At 44.1% G+C, this 13,966-nt stretch overlaps 1 protein-coding gene and 1 long non-coding RNA gene across 17 annotated transcripts in view; one reads left to right on the plus strand and one right to left on the minus strand.

The window, feature by feature from the left end:
- Positions 1 to 13,966, minus strand: part of LOC107272317 (probable ribonuclease ZC3H12D) — a 43,042-nt gene that overhangs the window by 6,589 nt on the left and 22,487 nt on the right. Inside the window, exon 1 of one of the 3 annotated variants that reach the window (XM_015749355.2) lies at positions 7,245 to 7,925. The exons of 1 other annotated variant lie outside the window; for it this stretch is intronic. In XM_015749355.2, the coding sequence (XP_015604841.1) occupies positions 7,245 to 7,262 (18 nt within the window). In that variant the 5' untranslated portion in view covers positions 7,263 to 7,925. Of the gene's footprint in view, positions 1 to 792; positions 925 to 7,244; positions 7,926 to 13,966 lie in introns of those variants that run through there. One more of the 3 variants, XM_025089690.1, reaches the window with a different exon arrangement.
- LOC107272334 overlaps positions 1 to 13,966 on the plus strand; it is a 17,986-nt gene continuing 4,020 nt past the window's right edge. For 4 of the 14 annotated variants that reach the window (XR_003061204.1, XR_003061193.1, XR_003061194.1 and 1 more), the window contains exons 1-9: positions 1 to 621; positions 756 to 1,085; positions 1,212 to 1,390; positions 1,473 to 1,626; positions 6,330 to 6,432; positions 6,523 to 6,713; positions 6,793 to 6,924; positions 8,702 to 8,993; positions 9,070 to 13,891. This is a non-coding gene — a long non-coding RNA (uncharacterized LOC107272334). Of the gene's footprint in view, positions 622 to 755; positions 1,086 to 1,211; positions 1,391 to 1,472; positions 1,627 to 2,265; positions 4,042 to 4,115; positions 4,543 to 4,660; positions 6,433 to 6,522; positions 6,714 to 6,792; positions 6,925 to 8,701; positions 8,994 to 9,069; positions 13,892 to 13,966 lie in introns of those variants that run through there. The other 10 variants (XR_003061205.1, XR_003061201.1, XR_003061198.1 and 7 more) reach the window with 10 other exon arrangements.

The following is a 13,966-nucleotide window of genomic DNA, read 5'->3' on the forward strand; positions in this document are numbered from 1 at the left end:
GTAGAGCCGACGTGTCGATGAGCAGGATATGTTAATGCTGACTCTAATAACAGTGAGTTATCTGACTCATTCGCTGTATAGAAATGAGTTAAAGTCATGTGCTATTCGCTACGTCAGTCGATTAGCCCTACGGAATTGACTGTCAGAATGTGCATACACGTATTATAACGAATATGTATATATATAGTAGCAAGAGTCGTGACGCTCGGTATAAAATAACACGGAACTATTTAAAAGGAGCAAAGTCAGCTTGTAATTTCAGCCAAGTCAAAACAAGTCCTAAGCGGACCCCAGATGTTACCTCACCAAGTGGCAATACAGATCGCTGACGAATACCAACGTTGTTTTGCAGTCGATATCGACGATCTCTGTGATTCTCCTATCCAGTGGTATTTAAGTAAGTATACAGTGAAAATTGTGCGTTACGAGAAGAATAAAAGAAGAAGCGACTGCGTGAGCAGCGAGAAATTATCGTAAATGGGGCATAGCTCTCCCAGGTTGGCGGATGTAACCATTAGCAGAGATCCAGGTGAAAGTAGCGGGACGGGATCGAGATATCAGGGTCGACTGTTCTACTAGCTGAATATCGATCGGGACAGGTGTAACCGACAAAAATCTCTGGTACGAATGTCAATACTATTATTAAACGTTAGATTCATGATTGAACAGTGTCAAAGCTTTCGGTACGAAGTAATCAGCCGTGAGCGCGTCGAGCGCAACGGTCATCCTAACCTACAAATCTTGATTTTCTCTAGCGGCAGTGCCTCGGGTGAACCTCGTTATCAAGTTTACCTGCTTTCCATGAAAAAGCGAAAAGCTCATCAGCGTCTTCTGCAATAAATTTACGGCAACCTTGCGCGTTCGCCCACCACTCCCGGATCTAGTCTAGCTCTCACAGACGTGCTACGCGTCGAGGAGGTTGGCGCGGGCACACACTACACATATATCATACACTCAGCGAGGTACACATCACGCGTGCGATTTCTCAAAGATACGAATGACGTATGAGGACGTTCGCGAAGTGAGGCTCCTGGTAGGAAAGCATTCGAATAAAAAAAATTGCCCTGCTCACAGTACCGGGCAAGGTATTGTGTACTTCGTATATATACCATATATACCATACCATATACATACCATAACCCACGTATGCTAAGAATGCGTGATTTATCGAGACAGTGAAATCTTTAATTTATATAAATTTCTATTGACAGAATTTCATAGCTCGTCGGTTCCACTTTCACGGATATAAGAAAGACCCAAGGAAGGAAGAGTAGCCCGAGTACGAGAAGCTGGTACGGCTCCCGTTAAGCCATAGAAAATTACCAGAACCGAGTAAACGACGTGGCCGCAGGCGGGGATATTCTTAAGAAGAAAAACAAATAAGAGAAAGGTTCATCTAGGATCCCTTTTCCGTAATTCTAGCGTTAAATACGCCGTAGTCCTGTCCTGTATGTAATAATGTTTATTTTCAGAAACGTTGTATACATCGTACGTATACGTTACGTATAAACTATATAAAGTCAGTCTCCTGGAGGGAAGCCTTTCCGCGAAAAGCCTTACGACAAGATAGATCGAACCAGGTCGGTTAAACGTGTCGAACGCGATGTCCAGGTCTACTACATAGCCGTAAGTGTTATTATCCTTTTTATTTTTATAATCCCAAGGAGTTTCTTTAGCGGCATCCTCGTTATCCTACATCCTGGCGTGCATGCATGCATCGACGGCTGCGTGCAACACTGTCGCAAATAGCGGGTCGCCTCTGAGAGCCATTACACAGCAGAGCCCAGGAGTCTCCGGTGGCTGGTGGACGATCAGGCTCATAAATAAACTATCACCAGGTCCCTTATGCACTCTGGACACGAGGATACTACATTGGGATTCTTTATTACGCGTTACATAAAAGGGTCCCGAGAATACGTTTGGAGTGCGTGATACGATGCGTGGGCGCGCGTCGTTCGTTGCGTGTTCGACTTATAATGAAAGGAGCACTCCCTGGAGAGGAAGAAAAAAAAAAGGAGGAAGGAACAAAAAATTGAGTATTCATCCCTGACGAGCTCTTGTCCCGCTGAATGACAAACTCATGGCCGAATCTTGTATACGTATAGTACATATGTAAAAGGCACATATGCACGTATGCCCTGTGGATACTTTTTTTTAACGCGTGCTCCGTGGCGTGCGTTGGGCCAGTTTCTTTCTACGTCTTCCACGAAACTTCTACGCTCAAGAGAGAGAGAGAGAGAGAGAGAGAGAGAGAGAGACAGAGAGAGAGAGAGAGAGAACGATGCCCGTCGGCTCCCTTTATTCGTTAGAGGCTGGCTTTCTCGCTTGAAGCCACGTTGGGATTTCCAGAATGTTTACTGGCTCGTCTCATTGTTGAGAAATCTTTTCAATTCGTTATTACATTTATATAGAATCTATATGAGAAACAGTTAACGTACTGTTATTGTACGACAGTGGTGCGTTTGTTGTGCAAACGCTTGAAGCCAGTCGCAGTACTGATTAGTGTAAATTGAGGACCAAGAGTTTCCAACTGATTCGCCCATCATCTTGACATTGAATAATAACGTGCGCGCTGAAGATGATGTTACGCTCGACTGAAGTCATTATTTGAGAGATAAAAAAAAATGTGGAAACGTAATCATGACTTGGAGTATATCAATTATAACAGATACAGAAAGTTTCGCACACGAGTAACAAGTGCCTCCACCTAGAACAGAACTCCAAGAGATATTTTAATAAGAATTCGAGTGACTGTTCGAGTCTCATAAAAAAAAGGTGAGTCTCCAATCACGCGTCATTCCTTCGGAACGGCGTCGTTGACAAGCCTAATTATTTTTTCAACCCCGTGTCTCGGTGCGATCGTTAACACACCTTCTTTTTTCTCAGCAGACGCACCAGGCCTACACTCCGGCACGTTAAATTTATCATCGCTCAACCCTGTTTTGACACATGGTCGCCGGGCTAGGATTTTCTCGGCGTCATAAATAATCGTCGCGAAGTGCGCGCGCGCCTTAATTACGTGCGAGCCAGGGACAAGACGCGACAAACGCTCGACATAAATCTACAGAAATAGAAGGAAGCAAGGAATACACTCCCGTTGTTACGCGCAACTATCCGGCGATGGGTATGCATATAAAGTGAAGCGAGCAAAAGATAAGAGAACGAAGAAAGTCTGAGACGGAATGACAGGAGTAGAAGAGAGAGAAAAAAAATGTATATACCGTCCAAGAGTTCCGCAAGGAAAGTCCAAGAGGACAGAAAGATACACGCGACACGGATATGGCCTTTCTAAGCTTCTCTACGTCTAGGCTCGAGGCACGATCCTCCACCTCTGTCTCCTCTCTTTCAGCTGATGGTGCTGCTGTTACGGTTGGTGCCTTGAGGACCTGGCCGTCACGTTTATGGTACCGGGCTGAACGCCATCTTGAAAAATTCTCTCCTTAACTCATCCGCCAAAGGATTCCCCCCAAACTGGTTCCATCCATGAGGACACGGGGAGCAAATTCCATGGGACTTATAATCCGGCTTTAAAGGACCCGCCATTTGGATGCTTATAAATTCAACGGTGAAATAATTTGTTACTCTTAACCAGTACGACGCACCGGAAGTCACTTTCTACTCCGATGATCCTCCTCTCCACAATTCCATAAAAGTATTTACGTATCGTGCTCATTCTCAAGATCCGGAGAGCCCGCGAGGAATTATTGTTATTAAGTGAAGTCCTGGACAGGATGCTAGTCCCGGTACCGGAAGTGGCCGTGCACGATTCTGACCCCGAAGAGTCTCGGCACGGTCGTCCAGTACAAGAGAGGTAAAATGCAGATAAAAGAGAAGGACTTCGCGGGAAGTACCATATGGATAGCAAAGAAACACCGTCCGTCGAACAGGATGGATATACGTTTATGCATACATCGTTATTGGTGCTTTACACGTAACGTTCGCGTACGAGGTATAGTAACGCCCACGTGCCGCATAAAGGCGCGCACACAAGTGCGTGGCCTCGACAGACAGAAGAGGCGACCGTGACCCGGAAGCGTCTACGTAAGTACGGTCGAATGATAATATAAGATTTGACGAGGTACACGAGACACTGATACAAACAATTCTTCCCACAGAATCCAAAGGTAACAAAAATGGCCGGCGAGCCATAATGGCAAGGAAGCCATTATTAGGGAGCATGCGACCGCAATTAAATGGTGGATCTTGCGGGCTGCTTCGAAATTTCGTACAAACGAGTGAATTATGTGTTCCGCGGCTGTCCCGGGAAGAGAGAACGAGGCGCAGCGGAAATACAGCGGATGGAAAGGGGCCGCCAACCGCGTCTTTACGGCTCTCGGTGCGAGTAGCGTTGATATCAGGGAAGCTGCGGTTTTGCCGGGACCGTAAGAGCGACGAAGAGGACGAAGGAGGAGGACAAACGAGTCGGTCTCCACGAAGACCCTCTTCTTTTCTTTTGACTCTTTGGACGTGCTTTGCGTCCTCCGGCTTGTCAGAGCGTGTCCCTCTACCGGTAGTCACAGTAGTGACAGGCCGAAAAGAAAGGTAAGGACATCCTGCGTCTTACATAAATTCGAAAATTCCACGATACCAATAAAAAATCGATTCAAAAGCCTCGACACCGCTCCGACGATTAATTCTATCTTCGTTTAATTAATTTCAGGCAAACTGCGTGTAAATTATTGTATTCGAACCATCAGCAGCCTCCGTAGTCGTACGCGCCTCCTCGATATTAAATCTCACACGAGCCAACGTCCAAGTTTTCGCTCTGCTAACCAGCGAAGTACTGAAACTGTACTGAATAACGAAGACACGTATATGGAAAAAGTGAAAATCGTCCTGGCTTTCCTAACAATCGAGAAGACAGCGATACGTCTGTTTGCAAAGTGTAAAAAGCTTGTATGCTACATATACCAAACACGTATACACGTTGGTGGGCGTGGGTCATATGGGCGCGTACACACGTCGCCAAGAGATGGCAGGTGTCGAGCCGTGATTCGCTGGTGCAGTTTCGAAGCGCGAGAGAGTCGGAGAGAACAAGAGGAAAATAAAGGAAAGCGACAGTAGCTGTATGGAGAAAAAGCGGAAGTCGGGTCAACGGAAGATAATGATATCCTCCCGCTTACCGTTTTCACGCCAAAGTGAAAAGACTTCGTCGCGCCCAACGCCGAAGTCCTGGATGCGCCTACTTTCTCCCTGCGAGAGAACTCGAAGTCGAGCCTTCGATATTTCATAGGTCGGCAAGAGCCGTCCTGCGGCGCGATGACGAAGGTCCACTGCAAAGTGGACGATCGATCGGCGACGTTCATAGGAAACGGGAGTCGTCCAATCGCCTGGCGATTAAAATAGAAATGTGGATAGGGCTTTAACTAGGAAGCCGTGCCATAGAGCTATCGAGTACTAAGTCACTCGCCGGCAAGCTCGACTCTCTCGGGTATGTCGACCTAGAACGTGTACGTAGCTCTGGGCGAGGCGGCGCCATAACTGTAGCAATGAGAATCTCCGTGAGAGATTGTTTTCTTTTCAAAATCACACCCGGGCAAAATCTTACGTAAATACAACCTTCGGGGAATAGACGAAAAAAAATGTTATTTCGAATTTATCCAAAAGGACTTATATTTCTGAACAAAAAAAATCCATCCGTTACACGTGTCGGTGCGTTCCTCGTAATCTCGTGTACGATAAAGATTTTTTAATGGTCCCGCCATTAAAAAATTTATCCACGAGGAAGGCTGTTCCGTAAATGATCCTACGAAATAGGTTTATCAGAAGATCGTTACTAGATCTTTCGTAGGCGCGTGTTCTGTGTCCTTCTGCTTTTCTATTTACTCGTAAGACACTTCCACGAGTCTCCTACTCTCGGACGCAATTCTCTCCCGAAGCGTATCTAACGGTACGGATGCTGCGCTACGCGTAGTTGGTAGTCGCCATATGTATGTACGTATATATATAGAAACATGAAAGCGATTTTCTGCGTATTATCCTCGAGATAAACACTGCGTACCAATAGGTACAGGCCGAGGCCTTTGGGCGAGCCACCATAAAGCGACTGCGACCGGCTATGCGACTTCTCGTTTATCATAAAGCCGAGAAGTTACAGAAAGAGTCGAGCAACCGGTTCGACGATCGGTTCAATGGGTTTTTCATACGAGGACAAATTTATCTTACGTTACATTAGCTGCTACGCCTAATTCGATTAAGATATAGAACATAACCGAGAAATGACATCCACGTGGGAATCTGATATTAATATTGATTTATGAAAGTCTATAGGACACTGCAGATATCTGTGTTGAATTTTTCAATGTTTAATCATTTTTTTATACCCGTAGGGAGACCGCTCGGTGGACTGGATTCTTGAGAGAAAGATGGCTGCCCTGGACAGTGGTCGAGTCAGGTGCCATCATCAAGGGCGCCGTTCGCCAAAAGAAACAGGTAGAGCTAGTAGCCACGAAGAAGACTGGTAACTGTGCAATTTTCAGTCTAATTAAAAAAAAAAAAAAAACATCCTTGCTATTCCTTCAGGATGCCGTCGTGAATGGATACCAGATTGACCGATGGTTAATCAAGGAGAAATTACCAGATTAAATGTCCGGCAATACCTTTGTACCCGTGGACTGAAATCATAACGACGGATGCTGGATGAATTTCCTGTGAAACCGTTCCACGGCCGATAACGAGACAACGTGGGATTGGATAATGAGCAATTATGGCTGGTACGACTCGAGGGTACAATTATCAGGTTGGATTGTTGCGATAGAACGTATGAAAGTAATTAACGATTATAATTGGCAGGAATATTCGTGGGTCCACACTGGCAGAAAATCATGGAGGGAAATTTAAATGACACTTCTCGATGGGCATTCGAAAATTTCTCTCGCGTCACGCCCGTCGTCTGCTCCTCGTGTACACACAATTGTCTGACAGGTACCTAAAGTGAATGTACAGTGGCGATTTCACAGTTTTGTCGTCACAATCGCTTTATATAAATAAACGTTGAGGACGATGACGCAACGTCCAACAACCACGAGCTTATCGTGGTTTTGCTAAACCGGTGACATAACCTGCGTAACAGCCGACGTCCTACGTCACAGTTTGCAATCAGCTTAGCCAAAGAGCCATTGCATATACAAATCTGGTGAGAAGCAAGTATTTACAGTGCGTAACAGGTTTATAAATAATGCGAGTAATTGCGAACCAACGCCTTTGCAAGTTAAACGTTATTATAATGAGACAATAATTTCTACCTTTCCAGCGACTGTCATCCTGTAGTCAATCTCAGTCTGGAATGATATCCCGATAACGATTGGTCGGCCGACGTACAGAAAAATAAAGAATGGAAACGCACTTGTCACGCCATTTAAAACAGACACATCACATTCGTACAATCTTCAACTTCTTTTATCTTCTAATGTTATCTCTCTACGCTTCGCCACCGATTCCACACTTCACCAACTTCACATCCGTCGACGGTATCGCCCTGGTGATTCGTATCCCGATAGCAACAACCAGTACGAGACCAGTCAGTAAATCCATAAACACAGCTTTACGAAGAGCCACCAATCATTCCTCCAACCGTGTCACACGTGTATCGGTACCAGTACAAAAAACCGTACAGACTCCAATATACAAAATTGTCACCGAAGAGAATCAGGATAACAAACTAAATTATCCAGTGACACGTATTCGCGTGTAAACGCCCTCTGCACGACACTGTTCACCGTACTGTTTTAAAACCAGGAGAGGAAAGTAACAACCGCGACGGCGACTCCGAGTACGCCGGATCAGAGGAGGAACAAAAAATAAGGGCCGAAACGGTACCGCGCACAACAGCTCTCGGCGGCGGCCGGTTAGTGAATGGAGCCTCTGAGTGCCTCACGGTACAACGTCACTACCCCCACTTTTGTCTCAGGACCACGGTACATGCTCCCCACCAAACGCCAAGTGGCGAGGTACCCCCCTGTCCCCCCCACATTGCCGCGGACTTCGCCCGTGTGTGTTCGTGATTGTCGCAGCAGAAGGCACGTGACGTCAGCAGTGGCGCAACAATCAAGGGTGCAAAGGGTGCACTCGATACAGGGTGGCACCGCTTTATGGACGGAGTAGAGGGACGCGAGTCACCTTTTGCTCTCGTTACTGCATGCTCAGTCGGTAAATAGGATTGTCGGTAATCCTTACATGGTAGAGACACTGCGATGGTATGGTTCCTGTGACGTCAGTGTAAGTATAAAGGTTACACAGGAATATATATACAGTATATGAAGTATATACATGGTTGCCGTACCACGTGGACGTCGATGATTATCGCCTCGCAGGAAGCCATAAGCAGTACAGTGATTATCAAAAGAAAAAAGAGTTGACTTTACAACGACAGCACCTATCGATCGAAAGATTAGGAAATTCGGTAGTAAGTTTAAATCGGTAACAACAGTCGTTACCAACGTCTCTTTTCCTTCGTACCACCCATCTTGCCGCTCACGATATCCAATAGTAATTACTCCCTTGTGCACGATTACTCGTAATTGCGGATCATTCTCGGCGATCGGCCGATACGGACTAATTACCCAGAAGCCTCGATTTACGTGAACACTACTGTGCGACGTACCCTATACCACCGGTACGCCGAATATGTTGTAATTATTCATAATTATTTTTGATTCGTTTATTACAATTTAATAATATCTCGTAACATTGTTTATTACAGAAAATTGGCCGAGCTCCTTCGACCCACCGATAATTCATGTTTTCGCTGTTGGTACGGCACTGAACGTCACCCGTCGCCCGGGACTGACCAATGGAGAGGCGGTACCGCGGATCCGGGTGTCTACCCCACCTTCCTCTTCGGCTTCGCTCCTTGGAGAACGGTCGGTCAGATAGACAGACGTACGGACGGCATCAAAGAACCTACGGCCGAATCTAATAATGTTGAACGACCGATCGACCTGTCGACCGGTCGACTTTTACATTTAAACTACCTATGTGCCTGTCAATTATATGTATGTATATATATTTACACAGAATCTGTATGTGTTATAACCACATATGACGTACACGGTATATGGCGTGTTTCAGAACGGCTTACGCTCGACTGTAGCCATGATGCCACCTGTCTGAGTCTTGTATAAGAAAAACGGTCAAAGACCCCATGATGTTCTCTGGTGATATATTTCTTGTCTTACTTCTTGGAAATTATTCAATTTTATGTATTATTATTCCCATTGTCGTTTCAGAGATGCTGTGCACATCCCGGGACTATTGTATGCTGTCATACGTAAGAGGAGACCTCGCGCGATATTGATTAGGAGTATCAAGCTTTTTAAAGTCGCGATAACAGGCTCATCGATTGATACAGCTTTAACGAGTTGTCCTTTGTTAATGACTTGGAATACACGAGGCTTGTAAGCAGTGCTCCTTGGGAAGAGGCAAGGTCGAGCTGGGAACGGCACGAATTTCATTCATTCATGAAACTAGTAGGTTGCTAAAGGTATTATGTGCATACGCGTGCTTTACCAGATATACGGCTTTGGTATATATGCAATGGATGGATAGATGTATATATATATAAAGTACATGGGTAAGGAGCACTTGGTAGAAATCGAGCAATCTGATAATGCTTGTTAACCGGGACGTCGTGTTATCTCTTATCGGTCGGTAAATCCGGATAGAATTCATAGTTACTTAAAGACTAATGTGATATTTATCTTATTGATTAATCAGCGATCCATTGTGAACGAGGGAGTGTGGAAATTTTTTGTGATTTTGTGACTGTCCAAAAATTGAGGTTATCAACAAGTTCCTGGATGATGCGCTGGGACTTCTTAATGGTGTTGACCCACTTGTTATCTGATATCGTTGAGCTGTTTTATATTTAGGTATGATATTGTTTTATCTATTTAAGGATATCCTTCGCCGAAGATCTATTTTTGTGGATCTTGACAAGAGCTATGACTAGGGCGATTTTCGCACTGCTAAGAGTTTTAGTATTTTTAAATTGACTATTGTTGGAACTGGCTGTACGTACCGAGTTCTCGCTAACTCGTTATCGTTATTGCTTTCCGAGCTATTATGGATTTGCGGGTCAATGCACTTTCTTTGAGAATGCACCGTGTACCTTTGTGTTTATGTTATTGACTTTAATTTGATATTTATCATTAAGTCAATGCTCGTTACCGCCTATGCATGTACGAAAGATCTTGGATGACTCATATGTGCATTCTTTGACCTCACTCGAAACCACCTACACTTGGTAACACCTACACCTGCTACGTCACTAGAAAGTGGAGACATCCTTGTTGATTAAAGAGGAAAAAAAAGGAATTAAGTTACATAATTTTTTAGCACGTGAAAATAATACATTAAGAATGAAAGTCCATTCAATTACTTCGAGTAAATTAATTCTGCTGGTCTAATCTGACCTGAATGACTGTACGTTTTCTTTTTTTCATATTTCAGTTAATCACGCAAATATCGATCGCTGTGCGGCTATTATTTTGCTCGCACGAGAGTTCGTTGCGTCTGTTTACAAGAAAGTACATCCGTACCGAAGATAAGATAAAAGGTTAAATCCACCAATAAATGAAAACCTTTAGAAACGCCTGTAATGGATGGACATCCGTGTTAACGTTCATATGTATACAGATATAATGTACGTGAACGCAGCCATATACTGGGTCCTGTGTTCATTCACTGGTGAAGTCGCCCTCATTACTTAATAAGGTTAAATATTGTATAAGCTAACAAGAAGATAATCTTGACGAGACAAACCTAAAATAGTTTCCACTGAATTAGCAAGGAACAATGACGATGGATGTCTGAGATTGAGTTTAACGTGCATACCAGAGATGGGAACTGTGAAGCAGCCTTAATGGTTAGCATTGTGAAGTTAACTGTGTAAACGGGTGTATAGGTATTTTTGCCAGTCTCGTATAAACGAAGAGCTCTTGGAATAGAGCGAAGTGCCGTCGGAAGAGGTCTGTGTGAAATAAGAGAATTGTTCCGTGAGGCCGTTGGCCAGTAAGAAGGAAGAAGAAGAGTGCGCAGGGTTCGTATTTGACGAGAAGTAAGGTACGTTGGAATTGCTGCGAGCCGCGAGCTATTTCGTCGTCAATAAATGTATTTCGAGAAGCTGTCGAGAAGGAGAAAAATAAAAAGCAGGAGCAAAGGTAAGAAAGACACGGAAAGAGAAGCCCCATCGACGGGAGGTTATGTAGGAACTAGAATAGCTCCTTGTTATTACTCTACAATTTCAAAGAGAGTGCTTTGTTCGTGGATACTGTGCGTGGCGCTTTTTTGCGGCCATTCCGCAGCGGTGGTACCGCTCGCGAAGCTAGGAGGGCGCTTATGGCTGCCAGCGGGCAATCATAATTTCTACGGGTTTGAACGCAAGGGAATTGCCCGGCTGGAATTGCACTGGCAAAGTACGGATAGTGCCCGTAGTATATAGGGTGTATCGTAAATACGGTTAACGACTTTTGAATATGAAACAATATGTAAAATCCTTTCTGAATGAGTCACTAAGAATTATTGAAACTTCATACGGTTGGTCAAATTACGGATGCCGTCGGTTGACTAACGAGTCTGAATGGTATGCGCGCGGAATTTGAATATTTCCGTTATTCAATCCTGCGCATGCGCACATCGGGAAATGCGCAATCCAATCAGATTTATTTCTATTATACGACTCGAGGAAGCCAAAGGATTTCGGTGCCGGCGACGCTTCACGGAATATACGAGAACTTAAAGGTAATTCGGTCGTTTCCGGTTAAGGAGAGTAAAGGAGCACGCGCGAGAAATATAATGCGGGAAAGAGAGACGGAGAAAGAGAGTGGAAACCCGTTAAGCAGGAACTAGCCGGATTAATGGAACGCGTGAAAGACGAGCGGAGGTGAATGGTATCCAAAACAAAGCTTATGTAACGCGAGCGAGTCGCAGGTGAATGGGCAACGAGAGAAAATGTCCGGAGTCCGAAGAAATCTGCCGGCGACGTGAGATGAATAAATAAAATTCAATAAGATTCGCGTAAAGTCAATAAAAAAGTATTCCGCTCAATTGTCATACCGAAGTGCGAAGCTTTAATCCGCTTGTGAATTCTCGCACGTAGAAAACGTGTCCCACTGTGGATATGTGACATTCCACCGCGGAAACAATGCACACACGATTAACAAGACCAACCTCGTTATTTTAGCTTATAAATATGGCGCCGACAGAATATCACAGAGGGAACACACAGGTTGTGCACTTGTGCAGTAGCGCGTTGCCATAGTCGCAGTGCGCTGCATGAACCTGGCCAAAAAGGAATAAAGTTACCAGTCTAAACCAGTACCACGCTGAAGGAAAGGTCGATCGTTGGAAAAAAATAGCGATTTTTCTGTGACCTGTAGTGCACAGGTGTATCTACGTAAGCGCCATTGCTTTTTCACGCAGTACATACATAATGCATGAATATAAAGTAAATGCATAAATATATAAAGAGAGTCATAAAGGATAGTAAAGTAAAAGCCGAACCCTACAGCCTACATCGATTGACGCTTTATTGCTTTTTATCAGCCATTTTATTCTGCCGCTGGCACCCTTAAAGAGAGAGAGAATATACGAATCAAGAAGTTATTACGTCCGCCGTTTAAGTATGCCTTTTGAAGAGAAACCACAGTTTACTTTTCTTCAGGTTTAACCTCAAACAGAATTTTCTGGAATTGCAGGATACGGATGTTTTCTGAATACGTTAAAAAATATCGTAAATTAAAATATGAGATTTAACAAACAACAAAGACGATACAGCTTGACAAGAATGCTTATTTAGAATTTCAATGGCGTTCGAAAATCTATCGAATTCTAAGCCTCAGGACGCGCAGTCCATTCTAGCTAAAGTTTTAAAGGTTATGTCAGCAGTTCGTGTCGTAGCAAAATAACGAAGTGACGCGTAGACGCACTAAAAAGAGGCAGCGTTAAAGAATAAATAAAAGAAAAAGAAAACAGGCTATCGTCATTCATCGAGGATTATGCGTCAGAGCATTAGCACGCTAGAGATATAATAACGTCGAACGACCAATACCTGTACGAAGGTATAAGCATAATCCGAGTGTCGAGACGGAGACCAATCCTTAGAAAACACGTTTGCACAGGGAAGAGTTTTGAGCATAAAGTGAGAGTGAGCAAACAAAACGAAATATCAATTTAAAGCACAGGAAAATATGACGGCCTCGCGAATAACGTCAATCGGGATGCGCGCGCAGACGCTGGCGGCGATTTAAACGAGAAAGCCTGAGAGTGACGCGAATTCGGCTGCGAAACGTAAAAAACAAAATGCCAATATTCCCAATGACGTACAAGAAATTTCTTCTTGAGTACTGCTAAATATTCGACGCTTCTATTAATATTTTTATTTAATATACTTTTTGTTCATCGTTATTCTAACTGCGCATGCGCGCCACCAGCTTCTTTACGATACGAACGCGTATCGTTGGCATCGATTAATAAACATGCCTGTGGTTCCTTTACGCAATTCGACCTGTCCGTTACGTCATTCTAGTTATCGACTAAAGATCTATCGAGTCCCCGTCGTACCAGTGCCTTCCACTACCGTGATTCTAGCCGATTGCGATTGATCGATGAACAAGGAACGAGAATGACTTGCAATTGGTACCAAAACAATGCAGTATCCTGCTACGCCTTTTGCATCACATTGTAGGTTACACGCACTACGTTACAAACAGTTATTAACACACGAGCACTGTCAGTCCCTGCTACTGTATTAACGTAACCTTAAAACACGAGCAGCTAAGTACACAGATACTGATAATGGCCAAACATATTCAGATGCGTAAAAGGAGACACGTCTAGACACCACGTGATTCAAAGTAACGAATGAATTCTAAAAGGACGACTAAAAATAAAAGTAAGCTATACCGATAAATCATTGAATATTATTTTATGCCTATATTTATCTTCAAGTAACCACTGTTTCTTCCAG

This window comes from Cephus cinctus, unplaced genomic scaffold (assembly GCF_000341935.2).
Source record: "Cephus cinctus unplaced genomic scaffold, Ccin1 Ccin1_scaffold1163, whole genome shotgun sequence".
Lineage (NCBI taxonomy): Eukaryota > Metazoa > Arthropoda > Insecta > Hymenoptera > Cephidae > Cephus > Cephus cinctus.